The sequence below is a fragment of the Colletotrichum siamense genome, assembly GCF_013390195.1.
Source record: "Colletotrichum siamense strain Cg363 chromosome Unknown KSG_Cg363_contig03, whole genome shotgun sequence".
In the NCBI taxonomy this organism is placed as follows: domain Eukaryota; kingdom Fungi; phylum Ascomycota; class Sordariomycetes; order Glomerellales; family Glomerellaceae; genus Colletotrichum; species Colletotrichum siamense.
The window spans coordinates 1,385,151-1,405,312 of NW_023501016.1; the positions used below are offsets into that span (position 1 = coordinate 1,385,151).

General features: G+C 49.7%; 10 protein-coding genes across 10 annotated transcripts; 4 read left to right on the plus strand and 6 right to left on the minus strand.

The window, feature by feature from the left end:
• Positions 1–2,791: 2,791 nt before the first annotated feature.
• mlcH-1 (Acyltransferase mlcH) lies at positions 2,792–3,589 on the plus strand (the record flags this gene model as incomplete). Its single annotated transcript, XM_036636229.1, has 2 exons — positions 2,792–3,253; positions 3,308–3,589. The coding sequence occupies 2 exons, from the start codon at positions 2,792–2,794 to the stop codon at positions 3,587–3,589; spliced, it is 744 nt and encodes a 247-aa protein (XP_036498823.1).
• Positions 3,590–4,424: 835 nt separating this feature from the next.
• Positions 4,425–4,911, minus strand: atnB-0 (Aspercryptin biosynthesis cluster protein B; the record flags this gene model as incomplete). The annotated part of the gene is made up of 3 exons (XM_036636230.1): positions 4,425–4,618; positions 4,681–4,733; positions 4,814–4,911. The coding sequence occupies 3 exons, from the start codon at positions 4,909–4,911 to the stop codon at positions 4,425–4,427; spliced, it is 345 nt and encodes a 114-aa protein (XP_036498822.1).
• Positions 4,912–6,469: 1,558 nt separating this feature from the next.
• On the plus strand, positions 6,470–8,442 carry vrtR1-1 (Transcription factor vrtR1; the record flags this gene model as incomplete). The annotated part of the gene is made up of 4 exons (XM_036636231.1): positions 6,470–6,604; positions 6,659–7,332; positions 7,391–7,694; positions 7,750–8,442. 4 exons carry the CDS (start codon positions 6,470–6,472, stop codon positions 8,440–8,442), a joined length of 1,806 nt encoding a protein of 601 aa, XP_036498825.1.
• A 132-nt stretch (positions 8,443–8,574) lies between these two features.
• Positions 8,575–9,561, minus strand: PLR_Tp2 (Bifunctional pinoresinol-lariciresinol reductase 2; the record flags this gene model as incomplete). Its single annotated transcript, XM_036636232.1, has 2 exons — positions 8,575–9,444; positions 9,514–9,561. The coding sequence occupies 2 exons, from the start codon at positions 9,559–9,561 to the stop codon at positions 8,575–8,577; spliced, it is 918 nt and encodes a 305-aa protein (XP_036498824.1).
• A 207-nt stretch (positions 9,562–9,768) lies between these two features.
• orsB-4 (Decarboxylase orsB) lies at positions 9,769–10,764 on the minus strand (the record flags this gene model as incomplete). Its single annotated transcript, XM_036636233.1, has 1 exon — positions 9,769–10,764. One exon carries the CDS (start codon positions 10,762–10,764, stop codon positions 9,769–9,771), a length of 996 nt encoding a protein of 331 aa, XP_036498827.1.
• A 333-nt stretch (positions 10,765–11,097) lies between these two features.
• mtaD-2 (5-methylthioadenosine/S-adenosylhomocysteine deaminase) lies at positions 11,098–12,833 on the minus strand (the record flags this gene model as incomplete). The annotated part of the gene is made up of 4 exons (XM_036636234.1): positions 11,098–11,873; positions 11,943–12,251; positions 12,324–12,455; positions 12,539–12,833. 4 exons carry the CDS (start codon positions 12,831–12,833, stop codon positions 11,098–11,100), a joined length of 1,512 nt encoding a protein of 503 aa, XP_036498826.1.
• A 666-nt stretch (positions 12,834–13,499) lies between these two features.
• Positions 13,500–14,457, minus strand: CGCS363_v004386 (Uncharacterized protein; the record flags this gene model as incomplete). Its single annotated transcript, XM_036636235.1, has 3 exons — positions 13,500–14,090; positions 14,154–14,231; positions 14,287–14,457. The coding sequence occupies 3 exons, from the start codon at positions 14,455–14,457 to the stop codon at positions 13,500–13,502; spliced, it is 840 nt and encodes a 279-aa protein (XP_036498829.1).
• Positions 14,458–14,860: 403 nt separating this feature from the next.
• mcpII-1 (Metapyrocatechase 2) lies at positions 14,861–16,004 on the plus strand (the record flags this gene model as incomplete). Its single annotated transcript, XM_036636236.1, has 3 exons — positions 14,861–15,511; positions 15,572–15,750; positions 15,806–16,004. 3 exons carry the CDS (start codon positions 14,861–14,863, stop codon positions 16,002–16,004), a joined length of 1,029 nt encoding a protein of 342 aa, XP_036498828.1.
• Positions 16,005–16,485: 481 nt separating this feature from the next.
• On the plus strand, positions 16,486–17,280 carry fabG-10 (3-oxoacyl-[acyl-carrier-protein] reductase FabG; the record flags this gene model as incomplete). Its single annotated transcript, XM_036636237.1, has 1 exon — positions 16,486–17,280. One exon carries the CDS (start codon positions 16,486–16,488, stop codon positions 17,278–17,280), a length of 795 nt encoding a protein of 264 aa, XP_036498011.1.
• A 382-nt stretch (positions 17,281–17,662) lies between these two features.
• On the minus strand, positions 17,663–19,534 carry ATR2-4 (Cytochrome P450 monooxygenase ATR2; the record flags this gene model as incomplete). The annotated part of the gene is made up of 8 exons (XM_036636238.1): positions 17,663–17,707; positions 17,760–18,130; positions 18,201–18,797; positions 18,933–18,995; positions 19,059–19,143; positions 19,193–19,278; positions 19,330–19,366; positions 19,427–19,534. The coding sequence occupies 8 exons, from the start codon at positions 19,532–19,534 to the stop codon at positions 17,663–17,665; spliced, it is 1,392 nt and encodes a 463-aa protein (XP_036498010.1).
• Positions 19,535–20,162: the final 628 nt, after the last annotated feature.

Here is a 20,162-nt window from a genome sequence, read left to right on the forward strand (position 1 = left end):
CGACAAGGAAGAGCGTTTTACGAATGGTTTCCGACAAATCGTCTGGTTCTTGTAGTGGATTACATCCGTGCAATCTGACTTTGTGGAAAAGCATGCGAGTAAGAATCACCGTGACCTATGGGCTCAATCCTCAGTATTGATCCATTTGGCTGCATTTACTCAGCCAGATAAGGTGATTACTTACCCAATGGAAAGGGATTGTGGGAGAACATTCTCTCAGGTACTTCTGCGAAAACGCTGCCTCACAACCATCGATCCAGTCGGATCGTTCCTGGAAGGATAATTGTGAGTAGGGTTTCCCTGTAGCTCCGCAGGTCCTCCTCGAGTCAATCATGCAACGATACATGCTAGTTATCTGGCACCGCGCCAAGGTAAACGTCATCTCTGTGATGCCTCTTGTTTCGGGTGGGTACTCCATCATGGCCGGATGCAGTTGAGTATCGTTGAGATTGCGAGGCATTTGTGTATCACAACTGCTCATCTCGAGTCTGTTCATGTAAGTTAGACAGGAAACTGCAATGATGTGTTGTTCTCGGGTGGAGGGACTAACAGATTGTACTCGCCCGAGTAGTCCTCTGCAGAAGGTGTGTCGAGGACCGCGATCTGCCACCATAGTCTTCGCCGCATCTCGATGTCGAACTTCGAAAGTCGAAACAAAGAACCTTCTCGATGAATTCCAGAGTTCTGAGCAAGTCTTACTGCCAACCCAGTGAGGTTCCAAGACAGTCTCGGCTCATGGTGCCGAAGGAAGATGATGTACAAGACCAATGCCTGTAGTGGTTGTATGTCTCCAGTATGAATGAGCATGGCGTCCGAGAACATTTGACCCATTATATCACGCATCAAAGAGAGTACCTGTGCCTGTGAGAGATTGAAGATTTCACCACACTCTTCCTCGCTAAGACTTGTCACAGCACCATATTGGAGAGACAGCAGGATGCACCGCGAACTCTGTCTAGGAGCCGGGGCAGAAGGACTGGCTGACGCGATCGTCGATTGTTCCAGCGAAGGCAAATGAAGCAATTTGGTGAGAGGCTCAACGCGTTCTTTGTAGACCTTCCATAAATGGTGTTTGTGCGAGTTGAGGACAGCCAATACGCGCTCTTTGCTCCCAGTCTGTTGTATTGATGCGTGTGTAGGATCTGGGTTTCCGGATTTTGAAGTCGTCGGCACGAAATCGCAACACTCTTCCACATCTGAGCGTTCATCGTCCGTTGCGGAATCACTGCTAGCCTGTAAAACCGCGGTGAGAAGCTGTAAACACAACAATATGTGGCAAAAAAGTGCTCACCTCAGCATTAAGAGTCTCCCAAAACCATCGTCTGACGTATGTGTCTCTCCCAGCATCAACAATTATTCTGCCGCCGTTCTCACCATCTTTGGTCTTTGGAACACTATCCTTCGACGGCTCCGAAGCTTGGCCATAGTCTTCAAAGCAGACTGTGTCATCGTGTACAAGAGCCTCAACGCCGACTTCAGTCGCAGGAATCTCGATGGTCGGTGCAGAAGCCGGGGGAGAGGGGTGCTTGTGCTCGCGGGTCCCTTCTGGCTGAGGAGGGGAAGGTGCTGAATTGCCTTGTCGCTGCTCAGGTTCTTTTGGTTCAAGAGTCTGAACAACTTTCTCCAGCCGTTGTAGCATCGCGACAAGCTCAGGCGCTACAGCAACTTCAGTCTGGGCTGTCTTGCCTGCCGGGAAAATGCACTCCCCGCCATACTTGACGCAGTTTCTGCACGGCTTTTGCTTATCGCACTTGACTTTCCGTCGGCTGCAAAGATTGCAAGATCGTCGTTTTCTCCCGGCATTGCTTGTCGGCGCTGGCGCTGATGTTACTGTTGGCGCTGCCGGCGCAGGGTCGGGATTAGGCGGCTGCTGTGAAGACGAAGCATTTGAATGCGCCATATTGAGAATAACACTCTGGCCCACTGGTCAAGAACGAGTGGCGGTACAGGAAATGCCGAACGTCGCGCAATGTTAAGACGAGCAACTCGGTAAGCAGTCCAAGGGGCGAAGCAGAGCTTCCGATGACTTAGAGAGATCCATAGAGGAGCTTTCTGAGGCTAACAGATCATATTCCTGGGCAAATACGACCCTGTCGGCTGTCGGCCGAAGTGGCCGACAATGGCCGCAAAAAGGCAAAGTCGTCTTCATGTCAAAAGTAGTCATTGCTTCGACTAGTGTCCAGTATATGAACAGAAAGTTCATCTGGCAGTCTGGTATGAAAGGATTGTGAAGATTCTGAGACATATTGAACGGACAAACCTTTTTCACCGTCGTGCTACATTCGAGAAGATGAGGTTAGCCTGCGAGGAGACACTGGTATCTTTGACCCAAGACACATCTACGGGCCTCCCAGGTGTTGCACTCGCCGTATTCAACCAAAGTGGTACCTAAACCTGCTCCAAATGTAACCAGTATCTTTTATAAACTCTGTTTCCAGATATTGTCTTCAGCAGATGCCTCGGCCGAGCCAAGAAAGACAGTAACGAGGATATCACACTCGAAACCTTATTCTCTGGGTTCTCTTGCACTAAGCTACTCACCACGATTTGCGTGCTGCAACTCACCGAAAGGGGGTTAATAAACCTAGACGATGAGGTCGGAAGCATTTTGCCTGAGCTGAAAAGCCCAGATATTATCTTTGAAGGTCCCGGCGGATCTTTTCAGCTGAAACCAGCCACAAACAAAATTACCTTGCGCCACCTGATAACACACACGAGCGGGCTTTCCTACGATGCTATGCACCCTCTTTTGGTTGCTTGGCGAAAGTCTCGCGGCGAGGAGCCATTGGTAATGAGCGGGAGAGTGCACGAAGCATTTTCTCTTCCACTCCTGTTCGAACCCGGTAGTAGTTGGGTTTATGGCGCGGGCCTCGACTGGGCTGGAAGTTTGATCGAGAGAGTGAGCGGCAAGACTTTGAGCATTTACATGGACGAAAATATTTTCAAACCTCTCGGCCTGAGACGATCAACCTTCCACCTGCGGCAGCGACCAGACATTGAGAAGGACGCCGCCCAGATGTGGCTTCGCAATCACATAGGAGAGCTGGTACCTATCTCATCACCGTACCCAGTTGATGCGCAAGATGATTCTGGCGGCATGGGTTTGATAACCTCTAGCTCTGATTTTGCATCGGTTTTGAGGGACCTTCTGCGTGATACACCGCTACTCCTGAAAGCAGAGACGGTGGAAACCATGTTCATTCCGCAGTTCCAGCACGGATCACCTATGTACGATGGCTTACTCAAGCAAAAGGTACGCTTCTTTCTGCATCCAATAAGAGTCTCAATCTGACGCGAAATCTTTCAGTCACTGCATGAACAGTTGACTGGGGATAGCTCGGGATATCCTCAGGTCGCATTTGGTCTAGGGGGTCTTGTTACCCAAGGGACCGTGCCTAACTTGCCCGCAAAGACCTTGACTTGGAATGGCATGCCCAATATTGGATGGTTCATTAATCGCGAGCAGCGAATGGGAGCCATATTTGTTACCCAATTGTTGCCTCCAGGTGACCCCAAGAGTGTCGGCATCCTAGGCGAGTTCTGGAGAGAGCTTTGGGCCCGACATGCGGACTTTGAGGCGCCTTCTTGATTGTTTGAGACATGCATATGCGACATTCGGTTGCATGAGATGATCTTGGCTGTGGCTTAGCATACAACACTGTTAGTAATTGCCTGGTTGTCAATACTGTATAGTTTCCTTCATCTGCAGCGATTATATGACAACATTTTGTGAAGAATTCTTTTGTGAATTTTTGTATAACTAAGGATATATAAGAGGTCCCCCTTACTCTAACTACCCCCTATATATCTAGTAAACTACCCCTATTAACTACTATTACGCTATAGTAATTATATATATATCCTTAAGTTCCTTTAATAAAGTACTATACTTTAATAATATAAAACGTTTAATTTAATTAACGTTATATAGTTTATTTATCTTAAAGTTTATTTTAATATACTTAAAATATCTCTATACTTTAGTTTAATAATATATTGTTTTATTAAAGTATATTAGTAAAAAATAAGAATATATTTAATATATTATTAAACTTTATATTAAGGGATTAAATTATATATATAAAAATCTATATATTTTATTTTAGTTTTTTTAAATAATTATAAAGAAGTTATTACTACTTTTAAAGTAATAATAGATAGTATTAATATAATATAGTAATAATATCTTAATATTAAAGGAGTAATAGGTTATAATAGCGTAAAGAGGGAGATATTTACTCTTTAGCGATTTATGCTCTCTTTATATACTTTTATAAATAACTATAGAAGTTTCTCTATAAACTATCCTAGCCCTCGATTATTTCCCTATAAGAATTATATAGTAGTTAACAAAGTGCGCCTCCAGGCAGTAAACTGCGAAGAAGAAAACTTAGAAGGGAAGAAAGATATCCCTATCAACACTCTCATACAGGAACTCTCTTAGGGCGAAAGAAAGGGTAAATCTGAATATTGTTGATATCCCAAACGCCCTCCTTAGTCAACGGGTCGTTCTTAAGCCGATCCAAGACGTCTTCTCGTGTGAGTGCAAAGATCAACATGGCGCTGCCGGTGATGTGCGGGGGCCGGCCGGGGTCCACGGGCTCCGCCAGAGTGGCTCCTGCACCGCCGAATGTTAGCTTGATGCATCCCTGTTCGGCCGGCGGCATACGGGTAGCCCACCTCCAAACACCCAAAACTGGGCGGGATCTGTTTTCAACTTCTCAATGTGTTGGCTGTTGTCAGCGTTCGTCAGCCTTCATGTTTCATGTACGATACCCATCTTAGCAGCCTGTGCGCAATGTGATCGACTTACGGGAACACGGCTGCTCTCCGCTCCGCGACACCCGGAAAGTCAGGGACGCGGACGAGCCACTCTGAACACTCTGTCCCTGTGGTTGAGGATGTAGCCATAGCTTGATTCACAAATGAGGTTGTGTCAAATGAATCGTTGAAGTACGAAGTGTTGTATCGAAAATTGGAGAAAAGGTCGCCGTCTCTTAACTTGTCTGGTAACGAAAAAGGTCATGGGTCATTGCCTTGAACTCTGGCCACGGAATGCCTGGGCCGGAGGTGTCGGCCGAGCTACGCGGTTAGCCATCACGGCCAAGATGGACAGGGATGAGACGCCTCCACTCGGTCAAGCGCTGTTCGTTTGTTTTCAAGTCTTGGTCACAAGATCGGCATTGTTTCGATGAACCTAATTACTAAGACTTTGGCTTGTCCCTGCTCTTCATTGCATTCCGAATGGAGTCGTAGGCGCGAACCATGTTCCTCTGAAATCATCCCGTCTACGTATGTCTCAACTAGGACACACGATCCACATCCCACTCGCCTTGCGCCAGATTGTTTTAGAACAGCCAGGCAGATCGTCGACGGCCCATTAACAAGTGCCGGCTTTTCAGCACGTCGCTAGGAGGGTGAGGGTGGTAATCAGGTGTGCCTCGATTCATTCACCCCCGCATTATGCCTGCTCCACTACCCGCGTACCTTATCGCTTGGCTAGTATTGCGCCCCCTTCTGCCGTTGAGTTCCTTGCAAATGGCTGGTGATAGTGAGACCCCTTTTTCAGAGGGAGAGGGAGTGGGGTTCGTCATTGTTATCTTCGTCAACATCCCAACCTTCCGATTGCTCCCTTATCCACCGGAGCTGTGCAGGTGACGGACGACCCCTCTTAATGCTTTTGGGGTGGAAGCCATAGACCGGTTTAACTGCCGCTTCCTTCCCTTCATCCCAAAACCCGCCGCTGGAGGCTCGCAGATTCGATTTCGTGCGTTGTAATTTGAGAGCAATCATGAATTCTCCGGACACCATCCAATCCCGACCATACCCCGGCAATCACGAGACGGCAGATTCCATCGTGTCTGCTTGGAATCCTGCACAATTAGGAGACCTGAACCAGTCACAGCAGCAGACAGCAGGACAAGATGCCACCCAACCTCGCATTCAGGCACTTCCACGTCGGGTATGCATGGCATGTCGTCGTCGAAAGGTTGGATGCGATAAGAAGCAGCCATGTCATAATTGCAAGAAGTTCGGCGCCGAATGCGTTTATCCATCGGACAGCGCGTCAGCTGGGCGCCAGATGTTGACCGATTCCCAACTTTGGGAACAGCTCCATCGCCTGGAGCCCATGTTCAAGACACTGGCCGATTGTGTGCAACAAGGATCGTTTTTGCCTTTCTCCTCCATTTCATCTTCGTCGACTACAGCTCGCGAAGCAAACCTTTCCACCGACGTATCTTCAGCCCAATCTCGAGACCAACGGCCAGGGACCGTGGCTGAGCATCCATCTCCGGCGCCCCCAACGCCGCCCTACTCCGTAGGATCTACAGGCGCCGTCCATCGTGAGCAGCAGGTACCAGCGACTACATTCAGTGCGCCAAAAGATGCAAACGCCTTGACTGGACAATCGCCACCGAGAGAAGCAGAGTCCCTAGCAAGCACATCTTCCAGCACACATGCATCTAGAATGAATGGGGACAAGGTTGAAGCCGAATCGAACCTTTCTTGGTCACCATACGGAGTCTCAACGGGCAAGTTGGTCAAGGATGATGGTCGGGATAGATACGTGAGTGGAACCTTCTGGGAAGCCTTGCATACTGAGGTAAGTTATCATGTCTTCGAACCTATGATGCGGGTTGCTCATGTTTGATAACAGGACGACATGAGTGACGGCATGATGAGCGAAGAAGAATCGGATTACGAGGGTACGGGCGCAGCCTTGGCACCAAATATCTCACAGTATTCTTTCATCTTCAGCACCAGCACTCGAGATACGGAGAGCCCTTCATCACACCCTCCACAGCATCACAGACTCAAGGCCTGGCACCTTTTCAAGTCAAATATACACCCCGTGGCTACTGTTTTACACATACCGTCTGTCGAACAGATGGTGCTGGGAGCGATACAAAACCCGAAGGACCTAGCTCCCAACGTGGAAGCATTGATGTTTGTCATCTACTTTGGCGCCGTGAACAGTTTGCCAGAGGATGACACCCCACTTCAGTTTGGAGAGGAGCAGTCGGTGTTACTGACTAGGTTTAGGCGCGACGCAGACGCTGCCTTTACCCGGTCCAGATTGATGGAAACGGACGACATGCTCACCCTGCAAGCATTTGTTGCCTATCTGATTCTACTTCGTTGCCGCGACCCCACGTACTCCTGGACCATGACAGGCTTGGCTGTCCGTTTATCACAGTCTCTCGGCATGCACCGGGATGGGAGCACACTTAATCTACCGCCGTTCGAAGCAGAGATGCGACGTCGTCTTTGGTGGAACTTATGCGTTCTAGACACGCCAGCATCTGAGGACTATTCGTGCTCCTCTGGACTGTAAGTCAATCTTCACCCCCCATCGAATTACTCTTACTGATCCAGAATGATGGTTTAGCTTAGAGCTCAGTAGCTTTAACTCCAGGCGGCCTATGAATGTGAACGACTCCGCTCTGTACCCCGGCATGACAGAATACCCAAGGGAACAAGATGGCATCACGGACATGTCTTTCACCGCTGCTCGCTGCTGGGCGTCGAATCTGTGGCGGACCATGATCGACACACGCCAAATCGACCCGGATACAGGGTTAAGCTTCGCGTCAATGACAACCACTGATAAAGAAGCGTGGGTTGAGAAGCAGCGAAAGATTATATATGCTCGTTTTCCTGAAGACCCAACATCGCGGGAGCCTCTTTACTGTGTAAGCGCACTCTCCATGATTCTTGCGAAGTCGGTCACTTACACGATACGGCCAGCTCACAATGTCCTTTATCGGAACCATCATTGCCAATCTGCGAATCATGGTGCTCAATCCGTTAGGGACTGGAGTATCTTTGACCGACGAACAAAAACGCCAAGTCTTCCAGGGGGCCATTGAGTGCATGATATATTCGTACAGATTACGGACTGACCCTTTGCTGGCAAATTGGTCATGGCTGACGAAGTGCTACAATGAGTGGCATGCGTTTGCCATCATACTGTCTGAGCTTTGCAACCAGCCGTTGAGTAGGGACGCCGATAAGGCTTGGAGAGTCGTAGAACAGAGTGCGGTGCTCCGCTGGGACTCTTCAACGAAGCATAGCCGAGTGCACCAGTGGCGCTCTGTCATGAAAACTATCGAGATAGCTCGGAGACGAAGAAAGAACGGAATGAGGCGTCGGAAGTCGTCATCTCTGTCAGCCAAGCATTCTAACCCTGCTGCATATAGAGGAGGAGACTCCACCATTGGAGGGCCGACAAGGGTAGGTGGTCTCTCGACAAGGCAAAATTCCATCTACACGCAAGGCAACCAAGCTTCGCTTGAGACATTCTCCAATCCTGGTCCGCAGATGCAGGAGTTCCAGAGTGCGATGTCTCAAGCGGACCAGATGATGAGGCAGTTGGAAGACGCTGATGACATGTGCGACTTCACTAGCGAAGACGGCAGATTATATTTCGCTGAGAGCTAACGCTACATACGTGTGGGTACATGCCTATGATCATACCGAGAGGAAGCAACAAGGAGGATGGAGAGGTGCACGTTTACAATTGTACCAATGAAGCTATACACTATTTCTGTAGACGCCACCCCAATTCAACGTTCAAACTAAGAATCTAGACTTCAATGCGTTTTCGAGGTCATCCTTCGCAATGTCCTTGATTCCAAGAAGGTCGTTGTCATCGCCGTACTGTCCGGCCAACCTTGGCGCAAACGTGGCTCTCATTGCGAAAGCGGCGAAGGCCTTCGGACTGAATTTCCCCGAAGCTAGCTCGGCTTGTGCTCCTTGAACGAGCTTCCCAGTGTCAATGGCGACAGAAGTCCAGTCGGCATTTTTGTCGAGCCCTTGAATGGCCTTCAGCAGTTCCTTAGGCGTCATGGAGACGTCTCGAATGCGAACGGCTTTGTTTTTGGTGGCCTCGAGCTTGTTCAAAATAGCCACTACAGCGTCAGCGACTGTAACGCTTCTCGTTGCGTTGAATGTTGTTGCGCCCCCATCAAAAAAGTTGACCTTCTTGGCCTGAAAGTCTGCAAATGCACCCAAATCCAAACCCTCGTCGAATAGTGCGCTGCAGTATATGAAAGTGTACGTGAGATTGGTCTCCCGGGCCTTCTTCTCAAGATATTCTTCAACCTCGATTTTGGTTTGGTACGTCGGAAATGTGCGGATCTCTTTTTGTTGAAGATCGGCGCCGAACTCAGATGGAATGAACCGAGTAACTCCCTCCATGACCGCGGCGTCGATGAGGCGAAATTGGCTTTCGAGCCCGTTCCGCTTGCCGACCGTGGAGATGACGGCATCGATGCCGCGAAGGGCCTCTCGTAGTGAGTCAATTGAGTCGTAGTCTATCTCACGGACCCGAACACCAGGTGGGTAGCTAGAGGGGATGCTTTGACGGCGTACCAACACCGTTACGTCGAAGCCTGCATCTACGAGAGCGTCAAGAACTCGCCTGCCAAGCTTCCCGCCAGCCTGGGAACGAACGTTTGATCAGCAACGTGGTCTGGCATAGGAAATGAACCAAGCGCTGCTCATAATTACCCCAGCCAAGGCTACTGCCTTCACAGTGGACGTTTCGGTGGTTGTCATTGCTGCTGGAACAATTTTGAGTGATTGGGTCGTGTAGGAAAGCCAACAAAATGAAGACACAGCGAGAGCAATGCTGGGAAGCAGAGATACAAGCCACAGCGGAACATATGAAGGCAATAAGAAAGGAATATCTGATTTTTATTCTAATCCGGACTTCTACGGCAAGGTGTAAACTTTGACACTAGCTGGGGGCTCCCGGTATCCTCATCAAACCATAGCTTCATGTGTCGGGATACTCAGCTTTAAGAGCTGCTCGGCATTTCGGTGCGCGATCATCTCGAGCTCATCCGGGGTAACTAGCCCACTTGCCTGGAGTTCTCTCATCCAGGCCAAGCCGGTCTCATTCTTCTCGAACGGGTAGTCAACGCTATAGAGAATGTGACTCAAGGATGTGTTTCTGAGGATGCAGGCCATAGGTGCTAGCTCCCACACTCCGCTAGTAGTAATCCACACGTTTTCCCTCCATACTTGTCGCCATGGTCGCAGCCGAGTCCCCCATCGAACCGAGAGCTTGGCTATCCGCTCGATCATAAATGGCAGCATCTCTCCGAAATGACCGATGATGATTTTGAGGGACGGGAGCTCGTCAAAAAGTCCGGCAGCAAATACCTTCAGCACTGCTAACCCTGTTTCCTGATGCCAGCCGAAGCCACTGCTGCCAAGGCTTCGCGCCGCACCTTGCTCGTATTGACCCTCGTAAACAGACGACTGTAACGGAGTTGGATATGTCGGATGAAGATAAATCGGTACATCAAGGTCGGCTGCGGCTTCGAACACCGGCCAGAACCTTCTGTCATCATAGTGAACGCCGTCGACATGGGCGTCCACAAGAGCGCCAACGAATCCCATTCCGACGCATCTCCGAAGCTCTGCAGCGGCCGCCTGGGGCTCCGCCATGGCAAGCACGGCAAATGCGGCGAACCGGTCCGGACGTGCTTTTACTACCCTAGCGAGCTCGTCGTTGGCCAAGGAGCTGTATCTTGCCGGCTTCGGCCCTAGACCTGGCGCATGCGATATGACCTGGAAGGAAATGCCATTTTTGTCCATGCTGGCCAGTCGAAGCCGGCTGACATCTAACAGTTGATCAGCAACCTCGGGCAGGTGCTTGAGCTGTTCGGCGTACAGCTCAGAAAGAGCATTGAAATTATCCTGCGAGACAAAGTGCTCCTCAAGTGTGATCAGTGGTGGAATTGGGTTGGGCATGTTCGTGCTATTTGGTCGATGGCGAAAATTATTCAGCGGAAATTTGCAGGACTAGATGATTGCGCAAAGAGATGTCAAATGTCTATGAAGAAATTTGAACCAGAAGCTACGGCACCTAGGCAGGACAGGTCTTATATACCCGCGGAGACCTTGCCGAACCCCTCTCTCCGAAAGAGAGGCACATTTGTAGGCCTTTTGACTATCAAACCTGGCATCCCGGATGAGAAATATGAGACGATACAAAGTTGTGAGCTCATCCTGGGTTTCAAATTGCCGTCACTTGATCTACCTAATTATATGAAGGATAGCTGACTATGGTCGAGATCTTCCAAATCAAGATTTCACAAGCTTGCTTTTATCAATCTGAAACATAGCAACAAGTGCTTCCTTCGCTTTGTCGACATTCAGATTCTTTTGCCTCTCCTGGATATCGCGTTGGCTCTCCAGTAGATTTTGCCTGATAGCCGGCCATGCCAGGCTAGCCCCTGTCTCTTCAACGGTCACTGGACACAACTTGCCGTCCCTCTTCCTCCAGACTCCGTCAATCATGACGGCCTCAATGTCGCGGCTGTCGCTGTGGCGAACAACTGCAGTCAGGGGATCTGATTCAGAGACACAGCTCATGCCTACGCTTCCCAAGGCATCGAAGATGACGAGATCAGCTAGTTTTCCCTCCTTAATTGACCCGATTTCGTTCCCCAAAAGGACTGCGCGTGCGCCTCTGATAGTAGCTGCATTGAATGCATCTTCAGTGCTGCCCGTTGGATGCAGGTCCATGCGCTGAGGAGCGCCCTCTCCGCCGTTCATTTCCTTCACGGTGTTCCTCTGACGTGCGAGCTGCAGCGCAGTCCGGGCAAGGGATAGAATGGAGGAGGTATTGTTAGTGTGACAGTCAACGCCCAGTGTGTAGTTGATGCCAGGTGTGAAAGCCAGTGGCCAACCAAATCCCATCTGTGCCTCCGTACCGGGCGTGCTGGATACGGGGACCTGGGTCTCTGCTAGCTTGGCCTTCTCATGTCCATCGAGGCCTGTAGCATGCGACAATAAGATGTCACTTGGTGTCTTGATAAGGTTATACGCCGCCAATGTGTGAATGAGCGGGTGGTTCCCTGGAAGATGGTTAGCTCACATCCAGGCGCCCTAGCAGACATGTAAGAATAGAAACGGGCTGGATGTACCAAAAGTGGGGTTTTTGGCGTAATGAGACGTGAAAAGCTTAATGCCTGCACCACGAAGCTGGGAAAAGATGCCGACGACAGCTTCCTTGGGCAAGAACCAGTAGTCGAAGCCGAATCCAATGTGAACTCTCCCGTTGCCAAACGGCTGCTGCTGGGCAAGCTCAAAAATATGAGCCATGCTGGACTCTGGCATGATGTCTCGAGAGAGCTCACAGCTCTTTGCGTCCCATTTGGTGAAGTAAGGTGCATGGGAGTATGCGAATATGGAGCGGATCCCAGACGCGATGGTTGCGGATAAGGCTTGACGGGCTATTCAATGCATCAGACACACGATGAAAATTGATCTCCAGCCTGCCCCTCCTCATGGTGTTGAGCGCTTACCATGATCATTAGACTGATTCCCGTGAGCATGATCTAGGACAAATGTTGTGCCTGAGGCGATGGCCTCCAACGCGCCTCCCAGCTGGCCCCAGAACATATCCTTGGGAGTGTACACATAGCTTTGCCAGAAGCCTACGGTGTAGCGAATACGCGCCTCCATCAGTCAACTGATTCATGACACCGACATGTTCACAGTCACTGATGTACCCACGTACCGGTCGGTATGTAATCGAACACTGATTGGTCCGCATGGCAACCTTTCAATTGCGTTTGCCAAAGATGATGGTGCGTGTCCACGAATCCGGGGGTGATGATCTTGCCTCTGCAGTCGACAAGTTCCGCATCAACTGGGGCAGCAATGCTCTTTCCAATCTTGGCGATCCGGTTGTTCCTGACAAGGATATCGGTATCCCGTAGCGGTTCCACATGGTCTTGGTCACCATGATAGAGGAGGGTGCCGCCTCTCAGGAGGATGGCACCACTAGCGGCGGCTGTGAGTCCTCGGGACATGATTTCGCGCCACAGGGATTGACCAATGTGATGAAAGTGATACCGTCCACGCACCTGGAAGTCTTCCTCGGTTCCTTTTTAAGGCGATGAGAGGAGATAGAATTGAATTAGCCCACTTGGACCGCCCCTGACAGGGGTCGTTCTATGGTGTCGGGAAATTCGGCCGACAGGCCCGAACCCTTGTTATTGCAATTGACCCGTATATGCAACTCACGATGAGCTCTGCATAGAGACCGCGGAGGTCTCATGGCCCTTGCCCATTGTCTCGGACTGTATGGCTCCCCGTGATTGAGATGTCACAAAGGAATACTGGCTGGGGGATGTCGATCTCACATACGCTGAGCGTTTGGCAAGGGCGCGACGTTTGACAAATATCTCCGTCAGGGCAGTCGCTTACAAATGTTGGGTCAATCACAAGTCTCGGAAGTTAACTGCTGCTGGCATCAAGTCGTGAAGCAGCATACAAGAAGACTATTCGACAAGTGTGTGGAGTTCAATAATTGTATCCATTTACAGACAATCTTTTTTTGTTCAGTCTTAAACTCCATGTTATGATATTGACCGTCAGGGTCTATCAAGATCTAGACGAGACTCGTACGGTATAAAAATAGTTTCGCAAGTCCCTCCAAAGAATGAGTGGGCTACATAAGCGTTCTAAGATACGAATTACTCCTTCTTCTGGAACACCATTTTGTTCTGGATGTAACCAAGCTGTCCAATCTCTACCTTCACAACATCCCCATCCTTGAGGCAGCCGTTCGTGTGCCATCCGACGCCCTCGGGTGTCCCAGTCATGATGATAGTGCCTTGGCGAAGCGTTCGTCCACGTGAAGCAAAAGAGATTAGCTGCCGACATGACCATATCATCTGCGACGTGTCGCTACTCTGCCGGACGTCACCATTCACATAAGTCGTTAACTTCAGAATCTGAGGGTCCGAGACGAGAGTCGGAGACACCACATAAGGTCCTATCGGCCCAAACTTGTCGAAGGACTTGGCATAGCCCATCTGGTACCCAGAAACGTCGGGAGCGTGTAGACTCCGGGCAGAAACATCGTTGCTGACAGTGTATCCTAGGACGTAGTCTAAGGCTTCTTCTTCGCTTACGTCATATGCGTCTTTTCCAATGACAACACTGAGTTCTCCTTCGTAGTCGAGGAGCTCTTGTGCATCCGGGTGAATGTGAATATCATCAAATGGACCCGCAAGCCGGTCAGGAGGGGTTGCGAAGATGACGGGCTTCTTAGGCGGGGTAAACTGCAGCACACGTCAGCAGGAGAGTTGCTGAAAACTATGCATTCACTGCAGTTAAGTACTCACCTTTGTCTCTTTGGCATGAGACTTGTAGTTAACACCAGCGCAAATTATGATGGGCGTTTCCGGCAGTGGTGATAGCAGCTACAGAGTCATGCTTAGCTTCTCCCAAACGCATTGATCAATCGCAAATCAGTACCTTAGCAACCCTCGCATTCTGATCAGACTCATGAAACCCGGACTTGATATTACCAGTCAAGAGCGGCACGACGCTACCTTCCAGGTGTTCTACTGGCGTTTCATCTTTGACGTCTCCGTACTTCTCCTGCCCATCTTCGTCAAGAAATCGAATGAGTCGATGAAACGACATTGTCAGTGGATACCAGCAGTGTTGCGATAAAATCCTGGCTGTATTTGGGAAAGAGTTGGGTCCGTAATTCTGATCTCGCTTGCATTCTCGATGAGGCTTGATAGAAATATGAACTTGTCCTCGAAGGCCATGACATAAGCTATCTCTCTTGAGGTTTAGAACTGGTGGGACAGCCGGCCGAGGGTTCCGTGATGAAACTTGCTACACCGAAAGATGCCGAAGGAATCTTGGGCAACCCCAAACCTTGCAGTTGTTGCATTTATAATGGTATGTGCGGGGAAATAGTTCTCGACAAGATCTGAAAAATCACAGTTGTTTCTGTGTTCTGAATCGCATATTGCTTTGGCTGCTTCAGTTGCGCTCCAAAACTTCCAACCTCATTTTACCAGTGATACCACCTGCAATGGACCCGAGAATCCTTCTTGATCGATTGTCTCATGTGCGCTACGGTCACCCCGATCTGCAAAAGGCTAAGGAGTTCTTCACCGACTTCGGTCTGACGCCTGTGCGCGAGACAGAAACCAAGATTTACTTCCGGGGTTTTGGTATTGATCAATTTTGTTACGTGGCAGAGAAGACCAGCGATGGGAAAAGAAAATTCAGGGGAGGGGCCTGGATTGTGCAGTCTATGGCAGAGCTAGAGAAAGCGGCCAAGCTTCCGGGATCCACGCCCATAGCTGATTACGATGCCCCAGGTGGGGGGAAGGTGGTGATTGTGAAGGATCTTGCGGGGGAGGAGATCACTCTCATTTACGGGCAACAGGACCGAGTCCCAGAGCCAAGGGAGGTACCAAAACCGGTGATGTGGAACACTTGGGAAGACAAGCGACGGCTCGGAGAGTTCCAGCGACCTGACCGGGACCAACCGTCGAAGGTCCACAAGCTGGGTCACTACGGATTCGAAGTGAATGTCGATAGACTTCACGAAGTGTTCGACTGGTACGCCAAGACCTTCAATCTCAAGAAGACGGATTGCCTGTACCACCCCCAAAACAACAAGACTATCATGATTTTCATCCACCTGGACAAGGGCAAAGAATTTGTAGACCATCATGTTTGTCACCTCCGCCGCCCAAGGCTGCTTTAGTTTGCTAATGATCTGGTTTCTTCCTAGAATATCTTCATCGCAGGGTCTCCCGAGGTCACGGAGGGGATCAAAGCACACCACAGCAGCTTCGAAGTTGATGATGTCGATAGTCAAGTGGTTGGACATCACTATCTCATTCGAAAGGGCCATATAAACGTCTTTGGCGTCGGACGACATGTTCTAGGCAGTCAGATCTTTGACTATTGGTAAGAAAGCGCAAGGACTACCAAAACGACCTGCCACTTTCTAATTCTTCTATAGGTTTGATCCCTCTGGGTTCGTAGTTGAGCATTACGTTGATGGAGACCTGGTCAATGAGGATTCCAAACACGCCAATGAACCGGCTGTTGCGGCAGTAGTTTCGAGCTGGGGCCCAGATATTCCGCGTGCATTTTTCACCAAGAAGTATGAGGATCTTCCGGGCCTGAAGGACGTCCCCGAAATGCCAATTGAGGCATGATCGTTTTGCCACGAGGAGGGTCGGGTTTGATTGGAATAGCGCACGGCCGAAAGCGCGAAAGTCGCTGAATAGAAAACGATAGCAATCTGTGCCATTCCATGGTGAATTTGCATCCTGTCAAAAGAAGATCGTACGTAGTCTTGGATTGTGCAGGTGGGTGCGGCTTCATTGCGTACTGCGTTTCGGTGGTCTTCGGCGATAATTTGCCGAGCTTGAGATCCTGCGGGCCGCGCAAGATTCAACCCAGCGATGGCAAAACATACATCAGAACCTGCACGTACCAATGCAATGGGATGAACGTATGGCCACAAGTTCTAACTTTTCCTTTCTCCGTGATTTATCTCCTCAATCTGATTAATGTTGTGCCTTTAGTCAGCCCAAAGCCATCACCACCAACACCTCCGTCACCTCAATCAGAAGTGACCCGGCCTTTTGGTCTTTTCGGACGGCAATGGTCAACATATTTCAACCCCGAGGGACCATGCACGGTAAAACAGCACTGATTTCGGGTTCTTCGAGGGGTATCGGAGCCGGTATTGCTACGGAGCTATCGGCTCGGGGCGCAAACATCGTTCTCAACTATCCTTCGGCATCGCTGAAAGAAGAATGCGAGAACGTCGGATCGAAACTCAACACTGAATGGATCGCGGTTCTCGCGGATATTGCGTCGGACGATGGACCTGCCGAACTTGTCCGCCAAGCTGTTGAGAGATTCGGGCACATCGATATTCTTATCAGCAACGCGGGCTTGGTTCCTATTGCGTACCTCTGGGACTCCCAGTTGAGTGCATGGGATCAAGCAATGAACCTGAACGCCCGCGGGGCTTTTGCTCTGGTCCAAGCAGTTCTGCCACATCTTACGCCGTATCATCCTTCGGAACCTCCAAATATGTCAGGGACGATTGGTGGCTCTAGGATCATTATGGTGGGGTCGGTCGCATCTCGAGTGCCAAAGCCTACGCAGGGTATCTATGCAGCTACGAAAGGCGCTCTCGATGCCATTCTGCGGGTTTGGGCGCAGGAGCTGCCGCCCAAGTATGGCTGTACAGTCAACATGGTGGCGCCCGGTCCGGTACTTACGGAAAGCTTTCTGGACCATTTCACTCCTGACGAATGGGAGACAACAAAAGAAGCTCTTATTCGGCAGACACCGGTGGAGGGTGGTGCAGCATCTGTCGAAGATGTAGCATGGGCGGTGGCGTTTCTGGCCGAAGAACGCTCCAGGTATATAAATGGCGAATACATGTTTGTGAATGGTGGTGTTTCCATGAAATAGAAAGGAGCTTGACCGTCACATGAATTGTCATGGACTGGTGGGAAGCTCTCAGATAGATGTACATTCATACAACTTGGATTTGGACAGCCGATTCGTAATGTTCAAATCTGTGTGAAAGTGATGATTGGATGCCATAATTTCGATACCTACGACGCCATTCTTTCCATGTCATAATTACCGTTTGCAGATGTGGTAGACTCTTGTGGTGTAAGCGGTTACGGCCAATATCAAATCTCGAAGTCTTATTGTTTCTACTTTGTCTGGGATAATGCAGCTTTTAACCCGTGTAAAACACCACACACTTCCATCTGCGTAAGATGACAGTTTCCTCGTCTCAATGAACAATCTTTCAGTCGAACCTTGCCTTCTGCAGCCCGTGCATCTACCGACTTTGGAAAATCAGCTCCCAATTGGGGTCTGGAATGACCTGCCGTGGTTTAGCAACTCCAATCACTAGCCAGGTTATTTGAGATACTCACCAGCCCTTCGAATTCGATGTTCTTTGGACGCTCTTTGATACCAGCAGGTAGACTGATATCATAACGCACGATGTACTCAATGATGAGCAGCTTCATTGCAACTTCAGCAACATACCGACCCGGACAGGCGTGCCTGCCATAGCCCCATGTCAAATCTTTCTTTCCCACTGTCACCATCTGGCTACTCTTCCGTGCCTCCTCACTTTCCATCCGAAGCTTGTAGTACCGGAAGCCATCAAAGGTTTCGGGGTCCTCAAAGAACTGGCTGTCCATGTTGATTGCCCCGGTCGGCAGAGCAATGCGCGCGCCTTTTGGGATTCGAAGACCGTTCGACAAAGTGATGTCCGACATAACCTTACGCTGGAAGCTTGCTGCGGGTAGGATTCCATGTTACTAAAACAAAACTCGTCACTAGCCTCCATCGTCCAGGTAAGCACTCACCAAGATCTGGAGGATTCAATCTCTGGGTCTCTTTGATGAAACTGTCCAACTTCATCATATCTGCCAGAGATTGTCTGTCAAGGGCTCCATTCTTCTGCGCAAGCATTGAAGTAATCTCTTCACGAAGCTCAGGCAGATAGTGTGGATACGTCGCAAGGTCCATGAGACACTGAGTCACTGTCGAGGCCATGGACTGGATGGCAGCAACACAAAGGTTGATCTGCGCTACAGTGTGCGCTTCGACATCGTCTCCACCCAGTTCACCATCGGCAAGATAATCCAAAAGCGATGGGGGACTGCTCAGATGGCCACCCTTCCTCGCCTTCCTCTTCCTGAGCGTCTCAGCCACTACTGCTTCACCTTCGGCGAAGCGCTGTGTCATTATTCCTCGACCCTGAACGAATCGATAAACCCAAGGACGAAGCATCGCAGGCCACTTCTTCAAGTTCTCTGTCCAAACGACGGTGGAGTGAACATGCTCACTGGCAATATCCAACCAATGGTCATCTTCGGCTGCGTCAGAACTGTGAAAGATTCGGGCGGAAACGCGCGATACTTGACGCATCACATGCGACCAGGGCTTGACAGTGACAGGGCCTGCTTTGAATGATGATTAGCATGGTTATGGTCGCTCTACGATGTCATAGGAAAAGACAAAGCATTATTTCGCTGTCAATCGAGCTGGAACGACTGCATTGCTGCTGATATCGGTGACTCTTTTGATCTACTCACCATCATATTCATCCAAAGGCCAATGGTGTCGAATCAGCTTGACTAGCACCGGAACATATTCATCTGGGAAAATTCAGCGCTGTCCCAATTTGATCATCCTCCGCAGGGTGATAGGGTGTAACTTACTTAGACTAGGATTGAGCTTTTTGTTTAAGATGGCAATCTGCTTGTCGTCAAGATTCCCGACTTTGGTGTACCTTTTCATGCTGAACTGCAGCTGTTCAGAATTGGGCGACCTTCAAAATCATCGCATCACTTACCTCTTCCTCTAGAAATGCTCCGAAGCTCAAGGACTTTGTACTTCCGAGCCCAGGGAGGAGGTCGAGGGGGATCATGATGTTGGTGCCTAAACCTTTGTTAGAAAGGAGACATAGTATTCAATGTTGCTCGAACTAACCTTCTGTTGTTGTTATCCCAAAGACCTGGTTTTGAAACTAATGTGGTTGAACTGTCAGCTTTGGATTGCTGTCGACACTAATGTGACCTCGCTTCACCTTGTTATAGCTGCTTATCAATAGGTTCCGAGTGTCTTTTATGAACATGTCGATTCTTTCCTGTTGATTCGGTAATTCTTCGCCCATCGCAATCGGAAGCTTTGGCATCTTGTTGCCCACCGCCACCGACCAAATCAGCAAAGCTGCTAAGGTCACGGCGCTAAGCAAAGTCCATCCTGCCACTGCGATGGCATTTTGCTGCAGCTTGGCTCGTACGATAGGGTAGTAAATCTCAAATGGAACCGCCATTGAAGCCATCGAAAGCTGCAGTGTCTTGATCCTGCGTCGAAGATTCAAGTTGGAAGGTGAGTGAGTCAGATGCTGGTAAAAGATCAGAATAACATGATTCAGAGTCTTCCGTCAGTTCCATGAAAGGGAATGTAGCATTGATGCCAGAAGGTAGTCAAACGTGCCCGAAGCTGTGACTGGTCGGCGTACACCGGTGTGTGTTAAGAAGCGGACTTTCGGCCGATGAGTGAAACCAGCCCCCGGGCGAATCGGACTGCCTACTTTCGTAGCATGGCTATGCCAAAATATTGGATTGGACACAATAATGTGGTATATGGTGCCTTATCTGATCTAGGTACTGATAGCGGACACCGTATACTTTCCATCATTTTCCGAATCACACCTGGGTTCACCGAGCCAGGAGATCAAACTTCCGTCCCTTATCACGTTTTCAATGAATCCACAAACGTAGTCTAGAATTCTGATCCCAACTTGCTTCTTATTAAGA